Source organism: Thunnus maccoyii, chromosome 10 (assembly GCF_910596095.1).
Source record: "Thunnus maccoyii chromosome 10, fThuMac1.1, whole genome shotgun sequence".
Taxonomy (NCBI): Eukaryota; Metazoa; Chordata; class Actinopteri; order Scombriformes; family Scombridae; genus Thunnus; species Thunnus maccoyii.
In genome coordinates this window covers 14204013-14225048 of record NC_056542.1, presented here as the reverse complement: position 1 = coordinate 14225048, position 21036 = coordinate 14204013, and the positions used below count along the sequence as shown (strand labels likewise).

Sequence of the window (21036 nt, the reverse complement as noted above, 5' to 3'; positions counted from 1 at the left end):
GCAGTGTAAATATTGTCTGCACCCTTTTGAAGCTGATTTGGGATCAGCATTGAGGCTTCGCTCTGCTCTCTGTGTCACTGACGCTCAGGCGGGGAAAGGTGCTGTGTGATAAAGTGCACTGACACCCAAGTGTCATGCAGGAGCTGTAAATAATTAGTTTTATTTTCAGCAGCAATGCTTAGAATACAGTCAGCTGCTGCATGGTTGAGCAGGATCGCTGTAGATTACTGTGACGGTGAGGATAATGAAAGAACAAAAAGATAGTCATTAAATAATGTAAGTTAGCCATTGAGTGCCAAAAATAGAATGAACACAGCCAATCTTTGGATAAATAGGATATTGCTGAAAAAAATAAAAATAAAAAAGGAAGATCAAATTGAGCTGCCGGAGCTATTTCACCAAGGTGCTTGATGTATATAACTAAACCTATTTTTGAGCCTGTAAAAATTTGCACATAAAGAAGAAGAGCAAAGCAAAAGTGTATATGAAACAATCAGCACTATTACTTGGAAACATGTAACAAAAAAAACACACGCTGGAAATAGAAAACTATTTATACTGTATGTCCTCATCTTTTACATGTTGCCAGTGGAGGAGTAGAATAATAAATGAACACATACCTCATTTTTACTTTATTTATGATCCTCTGAGCACATTTAACCTTAAACTTCAAACTCAGACACACTGCAACAGTAAAACACTTATTAGTATACTGCTGGAAACAAACCATTTAACAATGTCACCGTTAGGGGAACGCCCCCTGCTATCACTGCTCGATTTTCAGACACCGTTGTCTAAATATAGTCCTGGCTGTAGTTTCTTCTGTGTGATTGAACCAGGTTAAATGTATTTCAACTTTCTGCAACTCATATTTCAAGCACTTAGTTTCAGTCATAAAAACAGGAGGCGGACAGATTTTGAAGCGTGTGTAAACTCATGCATGTGTGTCTTGTGGAATTAGCTGATTCCAGTGTTTTGCTTCAGGTCAAACATAGAAGGAGGATGTCAGAAATGTGCCGTGTGAGACATAAAACACACCATTTCCCTTTGTATAGTTTTACTTTCACACACTGAGTGAATCTCTATGTATGCATGTGCCAGTGTGTATGTTTTTTGGGTGTTATGTCTGTATAGTGAGTGTTTTTTTTAAAAAGACATTTACTGGGGCAAATGTACAACATGAAGAAGAAAACATATTGAATCCAATTGTTCTTGTTTCCCCGTTTAATTGTTTGACTCGGGGAACCATTTTGAGATGTCTTTTGACTTCAAAAAATGTGTAAATACTTAAATCAAATGATAATGGAGCTGCTTTTTTCCATTGGTCTTTCTTTATGAGTGTATGTGGTTGCCAAGTAAAGTCCATTTTAAAAATAACTCTCTAACAAAAAAAAAGAAGTACTGAAATGCAAATGCTTTAGCTAAATGACTGTACGATGGCTTTGATATTATATGTGTCAAGGAAATATAGCTTTGAATATATATGTGTGTTTAAAGACTGCAAATGAAGAATGTTTACAGTCACAGTCACACACCTGAAAACTCAACTTTGAATTAAGATCAAATGACCTGATTGCTCAATTCACATTTTCGATGGAAATTGTGGCAGTTAAAGACAAAAAAAGGTGTTTTCTTTGCTTCCTATGTGTCATCACAGAAGAGAAAGCCTTGCCTCAAAATATTTTGATCATATTTTGTGGCACACAACAATTTTGATGATTTCAATCCAGTGTATTACTGTAATTAAGTACTTCAGACATGTGACTATGCAGCTTTAAACACTAAGGCAAAGTAAGTTTGGCTAAAAAGCTTCACTGCAGTGATACAGTATGTAACGTGTCAAGAGAGACGGAAAGAATAAAAGATACAACTGAGAAACAAGATTATGTGTGATTATTTGTGAAACATGTGAATCACAATTAAAGACTCGTGAGACGTGAAAGGGTTCGTGGCATCTAAAAGTTTTATTTACGCAATTCAGCAGCAGCATCTCGGAAACTCTGGAAACAGTGTCTCACATTCTCCTGATGACAACAGTTTTCAATGGGACTATTTTCCATCAAAGCAATAATCCCCATGAAGAACTGTCGACAGTGAGGTCTGTGTAATATATGGACACATTTTTGTGAAAAGAGATGTTCCTGCTAAATTTAAGTTTTATCCTTTAAATTCTGTGAACAAAACAAATAGAAATCTTCATTGTTTTGAGGTGGCAGTAAAAATCTCACTAAGAGATATCTCAATATGCCAGTGTGAATGTTTTAATTGATATATTTTGCTGTTGATATCATTTATTTGTCTCTTGTTGCCTATTAAGCATTTATAAGCAGTATATAACCATTTAATAAATGGTTTATAACATACTGTAATGCATTTGTCAACAGCTGTAGCTCTTCCTGTGGGCATTTATAAATGTTTTCTGGTATATAAAGTAATAATGAATGCCAACATAGTAAAACACAGTTGTAATAATACAATATTCATCTTCCTCTACGTTAAACACATCCTCATATCTGCTTTTAACTACAGTATAGTGTGTTAGTAAAGTGTTACCCATTGTTTTATTTTTATTCTTGGTGGTAATGTTGAACTTTATCACCTAACTGCCACTTGTCACACTTATATGCATATTACTGTCACGATGACAAAACTGAGCTCGCTCTCAGTGAGTTTCCACTGTATGAAGAAAGGTTTCAATCTATCAATCTATCAATAAAACAATCAATCAATCTCAAAACATAGGCAAATAATATACAAACTGTCTGCATTGCTAGATATCATAAGTGAGAAAATGTTTGTTTTTTTGTAATTTGAGTGAACTGGCCCTTTAAATCACTTTCAGATTCCCCTAGAATATGTGAAGGCCATTACAACAATGTGTTACAAACTGAATTTAATCTACACAAATATGATTAAAAATATACTTTTGCTTCAGAAATCGCATCATAACCGTCACCATCATGTTTTTGATACAAGGACATTTCTTTTATTCGTCAGAATCTTACAGTTTACATGGAAAGAGACAAAGCTTTGATGCATAAACGTTAGTCAGAGTGCCAGCCAGCCTGTGTGAGAGCTACACGAGTAAACAAGACAGCAGCAGCAGCAGCAGCAGCAGCAGCAGCAGCAGCGTATAGAGATCAGTGGGCGGAGGAGACAGGAAGATGTAACAGGTAGGGAAACAGTGACACAGAGGATGGGTAGAGTGAGTGAGAAGACAGAGAGAAGAAGAGAGCGAGAGGCACACCTTGAAGGAAGTTAACAAAATAACGGAGAGAGAACAAAAGGAGCATCATATCTGAAGGTAAAAATTTGTATGTTTTGTTAAATTTCCATTATCTTTTAATATCACACCTTATTTACTGATATGTGAATAACCAGATGGTGCATTGAACTTTTAAAAACGCACCCTTCATCTCAAGATGGTGTTTGTACTGTACCGGACTACTTCAAATCTGTCAACCATGTTAACATTTTCTCACTTTTTTCTCCGTAAGATGGGACTTGTGCAATACTGTGTAACTCTCCTGATGTTATCTGCACAATTGGTGTTCACCGTGCCGCTGGTAACAATTTCCTTCCTGCTCAGTTTATCTCCCTGAATTTTTGTACATAATTTACTCAAAAAAAACTTGTGTTGTTTGCTTTTCAAGTGTTAGAAAAAGCTCAAACTTTCAAATATATAAACATGACCTGTGTGATAAGTTACTTAGGACTTTACTGGAGTATTATAGTGGTTCATATCTAATTGTATTAATGTGTTAACAGACAGAAAAGACAGAGTATTGTCCAATGGGTGGCAGACAGTGTATAAGGTGCCCTGCAGGTAAGAAAAGTGTTTTCTATTTCTATATGTCTCTGTATTTATTATTTCTGTCTGTTCCTCATTTAGTTTTGACTCACCGTTTTTAAATGAATGAATCAGCAGTGATTAATAATTGGAAATTACTATGAAACTGCTAGACATACTGTAACTGTCTTTCTGTCTCTGTATCTGTTTTTTTGCACGTCTCCTTGTCTATCTTGATGAAAAGAGACGCATACTGCATACTGAGCTTGTACCTTTTGACCACATCCTTCATTAATATGCACCCCTGTGCGGGCAGTCTCTCTGCTCTCCTCATCCGGTTTGCCGTCATTTGTTTCTTTCTGTTCTGTCAGGTGAGTATCAGAAATCATGTGCAGAGTGTGAACCGTGTTCTACTGGATGGTACACATCTACCATGAACTGTGAAGACAGCTGCCACCCCTGCTTCAAAGACTGCAGACCAGGTAAGGTAGAAGGAGTCATTTCTGCCTAGCTGATGATTAAATCTGTCCCTGTCAGGACTGTGATGATACCAATGATCTTTGGGTTTCTATAAGAAATCTATTGAAAGTGACACTAATCTTATTCTCTTTGCACTTCTTCAAATGACCTTTTGCTGGGATTAAAATTCATGAAATCATCTTTATTTTTCTCTGTCTCAGATTACCATTTGAAGGTGATTAAGAACTGCACAGGCACGTCTGATCTCCAGTGCGTCTGTGAGGATGGCTTTGAATGCGCTGAAAATGTCACGCTCTCAGCCAACTGCAAGCACTGTGTCAAGATCACAGTCAAAACCACAACTGGTAAATACTGAGCAGTGCAGATCTTCAACTCTGTCATATTACAGTGAACAGGCCTCAACCACCAGGTGGCCTCATGATAAAGACATTCAGGAGGTTTTCACTGACTGTTAGAAAAACACAGACAGTAATGATCAGTTGTTCACAGGTGTGGCAGTCATAAAGGATGTTTAGAGAAGAACTGTGTACTTTACTGTTAGTGGTGCTGAAATGTCAGTGAAGCAATCACCGGTGAAAAAAATACATTAGTTAAAAGTAGTAATACCACTATTTGCAAGCACCCCAGTATTAGTAATAGTCCTGCTTTAAAAAGGACCAATGTGTAGAATTTAGTGGCATCTAGTGGAACAGACTTGGCAGAAATGTAATATGATATTCATGAGTAGGTTTTAATTAGTGTATAATCCCATGAACATAAGAATCCGTGGCCTTTTGCATTTTTCAGCCACCGTAGGTTCTCCTACACACCTTGATGGTGGTGGTGGTGAGGTGGGGGTAATATTGTTGTGCAATCTCACCTCACCTCTAGATGCCACTAAATCTTACACAGTCGTCCTTTAAGTCCTACTAATGGAAATGCAAGTGAATATCAGCAAATAATAGTTGTAAAACAGTAGATCATGCTTTCAGTTCAGTTGAACGATTACATGAAAAACTTTTAAAGTCTTCCAAAAAACACTGTAATCAATAATTTATAAACATGTGGAGGCATCTGGATATTTAATTTCTACCTGACTGCAGTGTTATTTTATGAGCTTATCTTATCTTATTTTAAAAGCAAAATTTCCATCTCAAAAGTAACCAGTAACTCCAGCTGTCAGCTAAATGCAAAGGAATAACAGTAAAAGAAAAACTTCCAATTAAATGTAGTGGTGAACAAGTTCAAAGTATCCCAAACTGCAAATCCTCAAGTGCTAGTACCTCAGAACTGAGGATGAGGGCAAGGAACGTGGAGGCTTGACCTATCAGCATGAGGAAGCTTCTGCCTCAACAGATATGTGCGATGTGTTTGTTTCAATCTTTCTGATGAATAAAGGTTTAGTAGAACAGGATATCATTTAGGCTTCTACTGCTGCCAAAAAATGCCAAACTTGCTTCATATTTGTCCTCCAGTAGCAGCCGTAATCCTGGTCGAAGATAAACAGACACCTTCCTCAGCTTCCTCAGCTTCCTCAGGGCATAGCAGCACTTCCGCCGGACCCTGCTTATTTCCCAAGTGAGTCATGGATTTCCCCAGATAAGTGGTGCAAGAAGTACTCAGATCCTTAACTTAAGTATAAGTAGCAATACCACAATGTAAAATTACTCCATTACAAGTAAAATTCCTGCATTTCAGATCAAGTAAAGGTACAAAAGTATTATCAGCTAAACTTAGTATTAGAAATAAAAGTACCTGTTTTGCAAGTTTGAAGTTCTGACACAAAAATGTTGATTCATTTTTCAGACTTTTCTCTAAACTTTTCTTTTTTGAGAAGTATTAGTTCGTCTTTGGGCCTCAAACAACTATTTATTTGGTGGAACTGCCAACTCAAACATCTGTAACCTGACAAGTAGCCACAACCACACACAGGGATTACCGAGAAGTTTGGGAACTACTGTCTAATCTTTAACACTTTTTTTGTATTTTATAAGCTTATTATATGTTATTTCATGTCAAATTTTAATTCTACAGCTGTCAAATAAATGTAGTGAAGTAGAGTAGAAGTACAAAGTAGAATAAAATGGAAATGCTCAAGTAAAGTACAAGTACTTCAAAATTGTACTTAACTACAGTACTTGAGTAAATGTACTTAGTTACATTCCACCACTGCCCCAGATACAGAAAATAACAAATACCTCACAAACTGTTTCAAAACTGTGGACTGGCATGACTGTTATGAATGTCATTACATTGATATTGTTTAGCATTTGTTACATAAAAATTACAGATACCGCAGACTTCCTTTGTTCACAGGGTCACATACTTAACATTTCACCCTTATCTCATGCAGATGCAGCCCTCAGCATGTCACATTGCCAAGAAACGGCACACGCAGAGGTGAGAGTATGTGAAAAAAAAATCATGGGCGTGTACTGTATGTGAGCGAGAGACAAAGACAAAAGGGGCACAATGCAGCATGTTTGACTGATGTTTTTTTTGTTTTGTTTTTGGAAACAGAACAGAGTTACAGCAGTCTGCGGGCAGCCATCTTGTGTCCAGTGGTTGCTATGGGATGCGTTGCCTTTGTGATCCTGATCTGTTTCCGTCGTACCGGGGATGAAACATACTTCAAGCATGGTGAGATGGTTTTTACATCCAGGAGGTTCAGTTTATGGTCTGTCACTTTGACTGATAAGACGCTGAACTTGGGGAATCAAATCACTTCTGGGAAAGAAACAATTCACCTAAGAAGTTTAGAAATGATAAAACTGTGAACAGAGATCTGTAAAAATGGTCTAGCCCATCAGTCGCTATGCAAATCACACACATGATGATTCATTGTGTACAAGTTTACTTTCTGTTATTAATTTATTTATCTGCTGTTTTCCAGGTATCGCAAAGCTGTGCAACAGGGTAAGTAAAGATAATTTCAAGGCTTCTAATGCTCATTCTATCATGAAATTCATATACAAGGCATCATTTCTCTCTTGTTTGCCTCAAACTGATGGGTGTTTTTTCTCTTTAGGGGGGTAAAAATGCTTCTTACAAGTCGAAGGAGTCAACTCATCAGTTCCCCAGAGACTCATTCAGTGCAAAGCAGCAGCCATCGTCCCTTTCAGCAGCCAATCTAGGTACTGATGAGCAAGATGAAGAGTTTCATGTGTAAAACTTGACTCACTTTGTGGGATTGTGAAGAAAATAGGAAGTGTAAAAGATGAAGCTATGTTATGAGTTGTCCCATGCTGTATAATATATAGTGATGCACTTCTTCAGGTTAATTAAAAGAGTCCTTTATGTGCACTCTTTGCTTGTTAATGTCTCTGTAGGTCCAGTTCATGTCCACAACCCGGGGACGGTCATCTTCAGCTTGCTCAGTCAGTTTACAGGCCAAGTTGGCCCGACAATTGAGGCGGGTAAGACAGCTGAGAGAGTGAGCAATGAAGAAGAAGATGACAGAGCCTGTCCTGTTTATCATCCCACATCCTCACCTGGCATTCACCTCTCTGAGGAGGAGAGAAGCGGAGATGTTGACAGCTTTATCTTTCCCTCCCAGGAGCAGGGGAAGGACTGTCACGTGTCCAAAGAGGAGGCGCTATGATACATCGTTAAAAAATCCCAGAGGAATTTTGATGATGTCATGTCTGCTGGCCTGCAGCCTGTTTCTAAGCACATTCTTTTCAAGGAAGGAACTGTAAAACTGAAACAACAGAATGAGTTTGGAGCAGATTCATCTTTCCCTGGAAAACTATGAGGGGATCTCAGCTCTCTGCAGTAACATTTTTATCTACGGGCTGTTGAAAGCAAACTCTGAACTTAAATTGAAGCACAGCTGGGAGCTCCTTTGTAAGTTATTTTTTTAAATCTTGTGTAAATACTCTTTGATAAGCTCTGCCAGCCCTTTTTTTACCAGCATGAGATGTGGCTGTTTAATGGTATACCTAAATATTAGGCATTTTGTTTGTATCAAAATTTTATTTTGAATTAAAAAAAACAAGTATAAATGTTTGTAAGTTATTGTAAAAATTCCATTTCCTATAAAACATCCACATGTGACGTGTATTATCTGACTGCACAATGTATATATACACATATAAATGTAAAGATCTGAAATATCTTTAACTTTTGTGTACCATAGTACATACCACCATTTAACAACATACTGCACAATTTCTAACTCATGCACTCTTCAGTTTCTTTCCTTATCTCCGTGTTTTTATACACTTTTACTATCTTAACATCATAGATATGAAAAGTTCATGTTTCATCTCAGGAAACAGCGACAGTCGTGAAACATACAGTATGTTTTCTTCTTTCATCAGCGTGGAGCGGAGTGACGCTTGGCACCATTTGACATAAATGTCCAAAGCAACAAAATGTTGTGAATCTGCTATATGTCACTAAATGTCCACCTGCCATCTTATTGTTCATCCAAGTTCAGATTCAACACCCTAAACAGTCTTTAACTCAAACTTCGATTGGTTGTTCACATTTCCCACACATTTCCTGGACTGGTTTGGATACTCCCTCGTCGTCTGTGGCATTCCCTGGTAGCGCAGTAGGTTTTTCAGTCAAAATGTATCCTGGCAACAAGAGAGGAGGGAGAGGTATTTGCAGGAATTAGATTAAAACATCTGGTAACAATCAAAGTGTTAAAGTGCAAACAGTATTTAAGCACAGAGTATTTAAGCTCAGTGTACTTCCTGTATTTATATAGTGGTGCAAGTTTATCAGCTACATTCTCTTGTGTAATAATCAACTGACCTTGCTTAGATCTGATCCAGCACAGAATGGGCTTGAGCTTTGATATGACAATGAGGACAAGTCCTACACACAGGAGGGCAATTATCACCAGGTACCACATCGTATCTGTGAGAATGTATGAAAAAGACATGTTAGGAAAATTTAGATTAACATCCACAGGAAGAGAAGTTCAATCATTCCGTTTTTTTTAATTGATATTTATGTCCAACAATTTGTCACAGCAGGAAAGTTATAAGACATTTCTTAAAACATTTTAAACCACCCACCCAACTATACATCTACACAGCTAAATAAATGATACAAACAATATTGATAATTATAATATTAATAAGCAAACTAATAAATTGCTGTAAAAATACAGCCAAATTCTAACAATAAAGTACTGCTCTTTTGTAATACAGTAAAATACTGTGAATTGTGATGCTCTTTGGAACCAAAGCCAAGAACAGACATTAACAGTAGGCTACTGTAAGATTTGACAGTGGGGCTGTAGTTCTGTAGTAACTGGGCTCGGGTGTGACCAGTGGGCTCCATAGCGCCCCCAAATGCTGGTTCATGTTGGGATAAAGTTGCTCTGATGAAATTTAGTAACTAACCCTAACCTATTTTTTGGAAAATTCTTCACCTGACAGGAAGTCAGCCATTATGGATTTTGTGTGTCAATTTTCATTTAAGAATATGTTTGAGGCCTTTAAGATACAAACAATCCACAAAACTTTGCACCCATGTTTGAAACTAGCAAATATTTTGATCTGATACATTGCAAGAATATACAGCAATTGGGTTCATGCATGTTTAGCTCCATAGCGCCCCCTAATGCGTGGCAGGCTGTAGTCAGGATAATGTTGCTCTGATATTCACAAAATCTGGTACACACGTTGCTCTCATCATTTTGGACATATTTCACAATGGCTTTCACTATCTCCAGCCAACTGGAAGTTGGCCATTTTTAATTTTTTTGGCGTTATTCCTGTATTTTATGTGAGCTTTTTTAATTCCTTCTGGAGGGTTTATCGGATTCATTTGAAATTTGGTTGGTATAACCCTCAGACTAATGTGACGCTAAATTGTGAAGGAATAGTCAATATCTTGAACGATGATGTCATAGATCATGTGACAACATGCCATTTTTGGCACTTTTTGAAACTCCTCCTAGAGAATTCAACAAGTCCACCTCTAATTTGGTCAGCAAAATCTCAAGACCTTCACGATGCAACACTGCAAAGCTTTTTAGTTTTTGTGGAACGCTGTTGCTGTGATGTGTAAAATTTGCATGTTTCGCTATAAAAGAGGAAGCTGTTGTAACTTGACTTTCCACTGTCCAGTCTGCCCAAAATTTCACATGCTAGGTAAGAGTCCAGGCCTGAAGACATCAACACGCCCATATTGAGTCATAGTCATAGCGCCACCTACTGACAACAGGAAGTCATCCTTATGCGACAAACATCATCCGATTTACATGAAATTTACATGGTGTCGGCTACACATAATATACAACAATATGACATATGTGTTCTCTAGCGCCACATAATGGACAGAGGAAGTGATAGTTATCTCCTACATGCAAAGTCCAATATTCATGAAAATACATATACATGTCAGCTGACCTCAACTAAATCTATTGCTGCATTAAAGACCCACTTGTGTAGCGCCACCTACTGACAACAGGAAGTCAGCCTAATGTGACAAACATCATCCAATTTACATGAAATTTACATGCTGTGGTCTACACTTGATATACAGCAACATGACTTATGTGTTCTCTAACGCCACATAGTGGACACAGGAAGTGATAGTTATCTCCTACATGCGATGTCCAATATTCATGGAAATGTATATCCATGTCAGTTGCCTTCTGGTAAATGTATAACTGCATTAATATTTCACTTATGTAGTATTGCCTACAGACAACAGGGAGTGAAGCCTAAATGACACATAGTTCATCAAATGTATACCTAATATCCAGTATGTCATCTCCATCGCCACATACTGCACATAGTATTTTTTTTTTACCAACTCACACAGTGTCTGATAATCCTGAAAATTCAGAGCCGTGTCAGCCGACCTCCAGTAGCGATACCATGGCTGCTGCTCCCTCTGTCGCGTGTGAAGTGTGATCGCTGCTTGCAGCTTTAATTAAACATTATTTTCATTGTTGCTTGCAAGTCTAGTTTCAGATTTTATTTGGATGACTGTTTTCTCTTGAACTACATATCAGTGAATGTGAACATTAGGCCGGCCTGATCTATATCTACACCTTGTTTATCCCACTTGCATTTCATAATAATAATCTAAGCTGCAGCTATAGGTTGCAGCAAAGATATTGTAGTTTGTAGCTGCACTAAAACTTGGGACATACTAGGTGATTTCCAGGCAACATTGCTTCCTCAAACAAGTGTTACATGTAGTTTTCAGGGATTTTGTTGTGATTAACCCTGAAAGGGGAACAAAAGCCAGGCGGGGAAAGTAATGCCTAAAAAGACAAAGAGGCTCTCAGTGATCCTCATCTGCACTCTTCTGAAGAACTTGACATCTCCTTATAAAGGTCAATTAGGTGCCCTTCTTGTGTAAAATGTTTCTCTCCGCCATTCAATTGATTCATTTCTCTTTATTTCTCTTTATTCGTGGTTCTTTCTTACTCACTGACCTATGAGCCTGGAAGTCTGGATGCCGACCTTCTGCCAATTATAACAGAGGACATTTGAAGGTATTACAAACTGTGCATCCTTCAATCTGTTTAATTGTGCTTTTATATTTTTTAACAGTAGTTGCTGTTTAGACTCATGGCAAAGTTTTGCTGGCAGCTCAGGATATTTTAATTAATACATTTGAAAGCCTTTTAATAAATGTTCAGTTCCCTAAAGCTGTCACTTGTCTCATCTTCTTTTGTGCCAGATGTTAAGTTTTGTGTGTTTTTAAATGTAAAACTGAGCTGATTACTTTAACTGGACATTACTGGACCATTAAGATTAAAGACACATTGTTATTTACAGTATATGTCTGCAATTTATAGTTTGTTTTTATTAATATGAATAAGAAGAAAACTTTTCAGTTGTTTACTGTAACATTTACTTTACGAAACTGTTACTGTAGTTTACAATAACAACACTGTAAAAATACAGTATATTATTGCAGGCATAGCTACTTTATCAAACTGTGAAGCTCATATTTTACAGCAGAATACTGCAATAATTTTTACATCAATTTACTGTTAAAGTAAATTACAGCAATGACACTGTACGGCTGCCAGTAGTTTACTGTACTTTTACGGGGATGAAAGTAGGTTTAGCTGCATACATTCAAAGAGTAAATACAATAAAATGAATAAATAATAATAATTTTTAAAAAAGAAATTAATCAGAAATATGAGACGTTATCTACATATATTGACGGCAGGCTTTATCTGTTGACGTTTACTGTGTGTGATGGCTGTGATGTGAGATCAGTTCATAGACATCGTCTTTTGTTGATGTGGTCCAAGAATGGGCTCTATGTTTTCAGGACCAGGTCTTGGTGTCCCGAGAGTCTGAATATGACTCATTCATAACCTGCCAGTGCTCAAATGATGAGGGTGTGATTAATTTCCATTGTCCCGCAATAACTCTGCATCATAGCCAATCGGCACCACAGTTTACTGAAACCAGGGATAATACCTGACATACACAAGGCTGGGCTCTTGGCCAGGGAGACATTGAACAGATCATTTATAAAAGATATTATTCCCGCCCATTGATCCTTAACCATGTCACGCTCATTTAACATGTGTACTTTGTTCCAACTTCTTGATGACAACGCCTCTATGATTCATCATGTACAGATAATCGGCCATTAACAAAGTCTACCTGGTCTGGATGTATTATTGTGGGAGGTATGTTGTCCAGTTTGTTTGGCAGTACTTTTTATCTTGCCATCTACATTTCCCTATAATATGGGTCTATAGCTGCCACATTGCTGGAGATCTTTCCATTTTTTGTGGATTACTGTAATTTAACTTTTCCACATATAGTATATCACTGACGTTTTTGAAGTAAGCTGAGTATATTTCTAGAGTTCAATCATTTCCTTGTTTTTGGCTGGACAAGCCCTGTAACCGTGGTTGTGATTGAATGACTGTGTAAGTGAGTGAGTGAGTGAGTGAGTGAGTGAGTGAGTGAGTTAGTCAGTGAGTGAGTGAGTGAGTGAGTGAGTGAGTGAAGGAGTTAGTAAGTGAGTGCGTGAGAGCTCTTTCAAAATGAATTGGCGTGAGATGATGGAAGCTGAGGACAGCAGCGTGACGCAGAGTGACTGTGTTTCTTGCTCTGAACTCTGACGCTCTCAGCTCCTGTGATAAATGCAGTGAAGTCAGCTAAACTAATACCAGGACGTACACTTCTTTTTTATTTCTCTGACGTTTTCACATCACAAACGATGAATAACAACATTAAAACACGAGTCTTGCCAGTAAAACATGCGACTCGTGGGCTGTTATATCAGTTTAGTGTGCAGCAGCTGCTCTGCAGGCGGGCTTGACTTTACTGTAACTGCAATAACCAGGAGGCAGAAAAAAGGCATATAGAGGCATCTTAAACCACCTCAAATAACAATCACAGCGATAAAAGATAAAAGAGTAGAAGGAGTTAACAGATAATTAGATTCTTTATAATTAGAATTGAAATACGTTGTTTTTCAAATCAAACATCCCAAGATATGAGTAGAAAGTACTGTTCTTTAAACTGCATGCATAACCTTTTTTTGACTCAAACGTAGCTTAACCATGTCATGTGATCTGCTACTTCAGTACACTTTAACAACAAATATTACTGGGACCACTACAGAAAACTGCAGATGAACATTTAATATCCAGGAACTCACAGAATAGACATTATCACTGACTATACCTGTAACACATTGGCCATACATGGTACAACTGTATACTAGGTTTTGTGCCTAGTCTTGTTACTTTACCTTTCACTGGTGCAGGAGATGGTGCGAATATGGTGGAGGCAGAAGGTTTGAAGGCTAAAAAGAAGACATTAAAAAAAAAATTAGGCTACTGAGGTCACAACAAAGTTTATCAACATTTTTTATCAGCTGATAGGTTTGTTGTCGTTTTGTTTTACGTCAGCGCTGAAATATTTCAGCTGAACCTTTCCTGAATGTATGCTGCTATGATTACAGCACTATGTAGTGCTACAACGTGTTGCCATGGTTACAGTTCTATGCCAAGTTGCCATGGTTACAGTTCTAGTGAAAACTTTTTCTGTGATTCTGGGCCCCCTAAAGAAACAAGGACCCACTTTTTTATGGAGCTGATGGAGTGGAAAAGATGAAGCAGATGGAACATATATTACTGTACAAAATATTATTTGTGTGAAAATGTTTTTCAGTCTGTCTTCTATTTGAATCTAATGTCTTTTAAAGTATCCAGTGCATAATCAGCTTGTGAGAGCAATTCTATGACCTCTTAAGAATTTCTTTAAATTACATTACTGAAGAGAAAATAAGGATTTTTGTCAGTTTTGAGGTGCCTGTGTGCATGTGCAAGGCCGAGCTCTGTTTTCATTCATACTAAATTGTCTTGTGCATACACACGTGAATAATATCGTTCACACATTTTATTTTGTTCCCCGCAGATAACATCTGTTAAAAAATTCAGAGGCTCCATATCTAAAAAAAAGGAAATGTATGTGGTTTCAATAGGTCCATGGTCATTTTCACCCTTCAAGCAGTAACTTGAGTGATAAGCAGGATAAGGTTTGTGTCATGTGTGTATGCTAGCTGCATACTATCTCTCATTTAATGCACAGCGCTTAAAAGCTGTAATGATTTAAAGGTTGAGTTTCTGACCTCAAGTAGTGCAATGGATCAGTTTCATAAGAGTTTCTCCTCGTTTTGTTTGTCTCATGCACACACGCGAGGATGCACATGCAAGCATGATGCACAGTCCTGTTAATGGTTTTACACTACTGCAGTGATCTACAGGTGGTGGTATTGAACCAAGAAATGCAGCAGTACGCCAGCAAAGGCAAGGAAGAAGAAGACGTTAGAAGCTAGAAGCTAATGAAAGAATGTAAAAAATGCGGGTTTTAAAATTGACTTTGCAGAGGTTTAATGAGTTAGGAAATGCATTCTTTTGTTTGACCTCAAGGGTACACACAAAGCATTTTGTTTGTTAACAATAAAACTCCACAGGGCCCCCTTAAAGGTAGGTTCACAATTTTTCAAGTCTGTCCTTAAACAGTCAGGTACCCAAATGAACATTGACACATGTTTTTCTTGCTGTAATCATTCCTCCTGTTCATTCTGGCCATTAAGAGATCCCTACATAATGAACTTTTATTGTTTAAGTAATGGAGGACAAAACCCACTGTCCTCCTGTGCAAAATTGTATCTAAAAGTTTATTTAAAGCTAATATGAAGCTTCAGTTGTCCAAAAGTCAATTGAATTGAATTGAATTCAATGAGGCTTTATTGGCATGACCATATTGAAGTATTGCCAAAGCACATTGTACAAAGTAGTACAAACAGGGAGAAGTACAGGTTTTAACATACAAACAATAAAACAATATGTTGACCTTATAGCTTAAAAACAACCATTTCAATATTTTGAAATGCGAATTACATAATTCGGTATCTTTCAAAGTTACAGTCTTTTTGGTGCCAAGTTCCCTCTTTTTGTTACACCGCAGCTGAACAGGAACAACACACAAAGTAACTGTGGAAGACAAAGGACAGAAGTCCCCACGTACAGCCAGTATTTTCAGTCACATGCTGGTCGGTCACAGGAACATATAAGGTAGTATTAGTATTAGTCATGTGACTCAGATGTATTTATCACACCTGTGAGTACTCATGCGATTGTGCTGAGCGAACCTGAAGAAGCTACAGGTGAAACACGTTGTTTGCTCCCAATAAAGTCACAGTAAAGTCACCTCAGTGTGTGTGGTGGTTAATTTTGATTTCACCTAATTGTGGAAGACATTGACTTGACTCAGAAACCTGAGGCCTCATATTATCAACAGATAAACTTTTAAATACATTTTTACTCAACATGAGGACTGTGGTTTTTGTCACCCATCACTTACATTGTAAACGCCTTAGGAGAGTTGTTTGAAGACAGACTTGTGAAAATAAAATTGTGAACGTATCCTTCAAAGAAACACTGACTGATTGGGTTTTTGCTGATCTCTAGTGGTTACAGGTTTAGCCTATACACGGTGACATCACAGATAAGTGTGGTTATGTGTGAAAAAGACCGCACTTCTGACAACACCCAAAGGTGAAGTTGGTTGTGGTGCAACAGATGTTGAACCGGAACAGTTTACAGCAACTGTTTATAGTAATATAGTAATATTTATGGGAACCGTTCATCCTGGTGTTAAGTTACTCCACGTGTTACTCATGTGTTACCCACAATGTCCAAATATATTCTTATATTCATCTTTTATTTTCACTCATCTGTCTGAGGAATGAGTTCATGAGGAAAAAAAGAGTTTAAATTCATGTGCATTTGAACAGACTTGAAAAATGGTGTCCCTGATCAGACATTAGCGGATACAAATCTGCAATTTTGATTGGTTGAATGTCCTGAGTGTCTTACCTGTAGTTGATGGTGGGAGTGTGGGTTTGGAGGTGGTGGTTGGTACTGGAATACACTGTGTGCACTGTTGGTCTCTGCATTTGAAGCCTGCTTTACATCTGCACACAGCATTACGAGTGACACTACACTGTGACTCAGGCTCCATGTTTTCTATTAAAAAAAAACAACCAAACACAATAATTAATTATTTATTAAAAATAAAGTATATTCATATTCCTGATTATGTTTTTGTTTGTGACAAACACACACGTATGCACATAGATTTCCTTAAAACATGACTAGAATCAGAAAATGAGAAATGATTCAGAAATTGGGCATGGCTGGTAAGAGTCTGGTTTTAACTCATGAGACGGTTATATTATCACTACTGCTGCCATTTCTTAGGGACAGACACAGCTGTTATTTCTCAGTGAAAGCAGTATTTCACTTTGATGAAACATTTTCTTTCTTACAGACAGCTTTAACATGCATTCATCAACGTGAGTTCACAAATTAGCAAGCAGAGAACTACTTATATGAGCCTCATAGAGCCACAATCATCACAAGAGACCTAGTTTTCATAACAGCCCAAAAATAGTTTATAAAACTGCAGCCATGACAATCATAAATAGATATAATTTTATGTCATCTTTTGTCATATTTCTGGGAAAACCTCCTATCTTAGCGGTTCAATTTCATACATGAACTGATCTGAGTGTCTTCATCAAAAAGTATTTGTTTATTATTACTACATTATTATCTGCAGTAAACTGTTGTCTTGACCATATCCTGCTGTTTCCTATAATGCTGACAACCAAATGTCTCCACAGGTGCCATTCAAGTATAAAATTTACAACAGATTATTGGAAAATCCAATGTGGTGTTACATTAGTTTGCCATGTGGGTTGATATTCTTGAGGTCAGAGATTCAAGAGATCTTAAGAACTGAAAATGATTTAATATGATGACATATTAGTGTAAAAGGGGCAGGTGTCCACCTTTGCAACTTGCTACAATGACAGAAAACCTGCACTTTCTTGCGTATCGTTAACACTTAATTAAGTATGAATGAATAAACTTTGAACTAATACTGTTGAAGTTCAAGAGCAATGTGGGGGTTTTTTGTGTGGGTTGAATCATTTCCACCAATATTATTTTCCACAGCCGTTGATTGTTTTGAAACCCCTGCATGTGTAGGATTTAAAGATCTTTTATTTTTTAAGCACCCCCTTCATCCTTTAAAGAGTTTAAAAAAAAAAAAAAAAGACAGCTATCAAAGAGTGTCTGGAGATATTTTCGTATTTAAAAGTTTTGTTTACAGCTGCTCTACAGCTGTAACATTGGATCATAATATGTTAGACCATATTCTCTTGATTACAAGATAATTCTGGTCCCAAGCATTGAAGTCAGACTCAGCTAAAACATACGTGCACTGCAGAATTCAGACTGAAAATTACATACTTTCTCTCACTTGTATGTTCTCTTTTATGTTTTCCATGGTGACATTTAAAATTCAACAAACAGTCTGTTTTTGCTCACCTGTACCAGGGCAAAGACCTGAGTAATAACATAGGACATGACATTTATGTCTGCTGCTCTTTCCGATGTTTACCACTTCTCTGTGTTTTTCTTTTTTTTCCACTTACATGACGATGGTCTACCTTTTGAACCTCCTCCTATCGTTACCACTGCTGGTGGGCTGTGCTGCTGATGCTATTACCATGAAAACACGACTATCTACGAATGAATCCCACCCCAGTGTCCCTGAGCTAGTTAACAGAGGGTTTCTTAGACCCCCTACCCCTCCTTCTATTCATCTCTCTCTGACTGTATCCCATCATGATACTCTGAACGGGAAATCCCCTCACATATGTGACATTAGCTGTCTACAGTCAAACGTGAAATCATGAACCTGCAAACAGAGTTGAGTAACAACTAAAAGTCTGTCTTTGTCAAGTTTTATGTCGTAACTGGTCGAAGTCACTCCCACATCATGCTCAAAAGACAAAGTCACTGAGGTCACACACATCATACACGTGAATTACACAAAAAATTAACAAAGAACCAGAGTTTCACACAGGGGAAGGGAGAGGGGGGAGTTTGTTCTGATGATATCTGATGATTTGCATATCTGATAATAGACTAACAATCAACTGTGTATAATGATATGACTTTGAATGTTCATTTCTCTCATTATACATGCATCACGAGACAGCAAAGTGGCAAAGTAAAAAAGGAAGGTTCAAACTATTAATTAAATCACTCGTATTTGCAAGAATTCACCCTTAAAAAGCATCCTTGAATCCAGTATCTCAGTACTGTTGCTATCATCAGTCACACATGACACTGTTGTAGTTTGCATGATATGAACGTTCTCACACACTTCAGTTCTCACACATACTTAGTACTCTACCCCCCAAGACAAAAGCTGTGAGATTACTCACCTTTGTTGCAACTTCTACAAACATCGCAGTCCATCTGCACATTGTAGGAATCGGTGTAGCGGTCACCTGTGCAAGTTTTACACTCAGTCCCACACGTATCAGCTGGACGCCGCGACAGATGTTTTCCTGTAATATATTTACAGTTATAAGATGTTTGTATCAAAGCTACAAAATCTATCAAAACAGAAAGAAGTTACTGTACCTGGTGGACACTTGTCACAGCAGAGTTTTGGCTGGTCTACAGGCCAGGTATATTGTGAGTCATTGCACCAAATGGAAAGCACAGAGGGCAGGACAGAGAAATCACACAGAAAAAGTAAAGCGATATAATAGAAGGACTGCATCTGGGAGGAAAAAGATGAGGATGAAGAGGAAGAGGACGATGAAGAGGGGAGGAGCAGGAGGAGCGGGAGGGGGAGGAGAAGGAGGAGGAGGAAAACAGGTGAAATTGGTCAGTTTTATTCACATTATATTTCCAATAGACAGACACTGAATGAAAAAATGTGCATCTTGTAAAAACTACAAGGCTCTACATATAGCACTTTATAGTATTCACACAAGTCATAACTGACACAGAACTCGGCAGGGAAGCGACACGATATCCTGAACCACACATTTCAGATTTAAAAAGCATGTAACATATAGTAGTACTGGTGAGTAAAATCAGCTTTGTGCTAAAACAAACACCCTAAAAACTTTACATCTCACTACGAGTGAGATTACAGGAACATTACTGTGAAATCTACTAACTTCCAACATGACAGGAGACTTTTATCAAAGGTTTGACTGACAGTGGACTTACCGTGGATGAGAAGGTGAGACAAGATGTAACCTGGGACCCTCTGAGTGTAAGACTGAACAGGGGACCAGAAGTGTGTCAGGGGATTATTCATAAAATGTCAATGATGACTCATTATGAAACCTTAACATTTTACTGCAGTGTCTTTGAAACCTCTTCTGCCCTGTGCTCTCATCCTGTGTCTTCATTCGTTGCGACCCCCTGGCTCTGTGCATGGCGCTCTCAAGCATAAACATACCAGCCTCCACTTGTTTCCACAGGCGCCATCTCTCGTCTCATCAAAAATTGAACTTTTGTCTCTTAAAAAAAACATCTGATGTTTCCTCTCTCTCTCTCTCGGTCTCGCTCTCTCTCTCTCTCTCTCTCTCTCTCTGTCTCTCTCTCTAACCATCTCTCTTCCTTTGCCACCTTCTTAGATGACAAGGTCTCTTCAAGTAAAATATCATATACCACTCATTTAATGTCAAGCAAAACTGTTGTTCTTACAGAAAGCTGATGAGGCGATAAACATTCTCAGAAATTATTCTGATGAGAGGCTCCGCAACCTCATGACACATAGTAGTGAGAAATAAAAAGGCTTCTTTAAACAATACCAAATACAGTAGATAAGCCTAAAATCCCTCATAAATAGAAGTGACATAGTCAACTTATCATAAATCTACTAAGTAAATGATTTTTTGTATTTATTTTATAATAGTTGAGGGTTAGTTTAGTTTTATTTACTCCTAACTGCACTGTCCGCATTACATTGTGTGAAATACTTTCCACGTGTGGCAGCTGAGAGACAATTATCTGTCACGCTATCTAGATTACTGTGACTTAAATTGTACAGTTTGTGTCTAAACGCTGCTGGCCGTAAACAGAATAATGACTCTGGAAATTCCTTCTGTTGCTTTGTACTAAAATTTTTGTTTTAGCAGTTAATCAGTAATAAACAGCTGATTTGCATTTGTATGCAGATCTTCCCCCAAACGCTTGAAATCCTATGGTTGTTATGGTCTTTTTTTTCTCCGCTTAAGCATCACTCTTATTCAAAACTGAATTAAAAACCCCAGGCGCACGAGGCATTCAGCTGTCATGTTGTAGTCTTGACACATTGGCCTCTGCTTGAGCTCAGTTTTCGCAGAAACTAGGCAGCAACACGTGACCTCTTGTCAACCGTGAAACGGGGCCAGTTGAGGAAGCAACATCTTGAGGGGGGCTGCCTCCGAGGTCCTGTGTG

The 21036-nt window shown here is 37.9% G+C and overlaps 2 protein-coding genes across 4 annotated transcripts; one reads left to right on the top strand and one right to left on the bottom strand.

The window, feature by feature from the left end:
* The first annotated feature begins 3180 nt into the window (after window positions 1-3180).
* si:dkey-260g12.1 (tumor necrosis factor receptor superfamily member 14) lies at window positions 3181-8222 on the top strand. 3 transcript variants are annotated; one of them, XM_042423030.1, is made up of 11 exons: window positions 3183-3304; window positions 3498-3566; window positions 3769-3826; window positions 4162-4272; window positions 4471-4614; window positions 5725-5827; window positions 6603-6649; window positions 6770-6889; window positions 7143-7165; window positions 7278-7383; window positions 7579-8220. In XM_042423030.1, the coding sequence occupies exons 2-11, from the start codon at window positions 3498-3500 to the stop codon at window positions 7848-7850; spliced, it is 1053 nt and encodes a 350-aa protein (XP_042278964.1). In that variant the 5' UTR covers window positions 3183-3304; the 3' UTR covers window positions 7851-8220. The 3 variants fall into 3 exon arrangements, with proteins under 3 accessions (XP_042278963.1, XP_042278964.1, XP_042278962.1); XM_042423029.1 differs by having other exon boundaries at window positions 3181-3566; window positions 5728-5827; window positions 7579-8222; XM_042423028.1 differs by having other exon boundaries at window positions 3183-3566.
* Window positions 8223-8363: 141 nt separating this feature from the next.
* cd27 (CD27 molecule) lies at window positions 8364-20133 on the bottom strand. Its single transcript, XM_042423057.1, has 7 exons — window positions 19818-20133; window positions 19218-19359; window positions 19016-19141; window positions 16593-16742; window positions 13958-14011; window positions 9014-9118; window positions 8364-8832 (listed from the first exon to the last, which is right to left on the bottom strand). The coding sequence occupies exons 2-7, from the start codon at window positions 19357-19359 to the stop codon at window positions 8717-8719; spliced, it is 693 nt and encodes a 230-aa protein (XP_042278991.1). The 5' UTR covers window positions 19818-20133; the 3' UTR covers window positions 8364-8716.
* Between the last annotated feature and the right edge of the window lie 903 nt (window positions 20134-21036).

Coding starts and splice junctions, on each gene's coding strand:
- cd27 (XM_042423057.1), bottom strand. CDS start 19,359: ATGCAGTCCTTCTATTATATCGCTTTACTTTTTCTGTGTGATTTCTCT. Junction 9,119..13,957: donor ATCTCCTGCACCAGTGAAAG/GTAAAGTAACAA, acceptor ACATTCTCACAG/ATACGATGTGGTACCTGGTG. Junction 8,833..9,013: donor CTGGATCAGATCTAAGCAAG/GTCAGTTGATTA, acceptor TCTTGTTGCCAG/GATACATTTTGACTGAAAAA.
- si:dkey-260g12.1 (XM_042423028.1), top strand. CDS start 3,423: ATGGTGTTTGTACTGTACCGGACTACTTCAAATCTGTCAACCATGTTA. Junction 6,650..6,769: donor AAGAAACGGCACACGCAGAG/GTGAGAGTATGT, acceptor TTTTGGAAACAG/AACAGAGTTACAGCAGTCTG. Junction 6,890..7,142: donor TGAAACATACTTCAAGCATG/GTGAGATGGTTT, acceptor GCTGTTTTCCAG/GTATCGCAAAGCTGTGCAAC.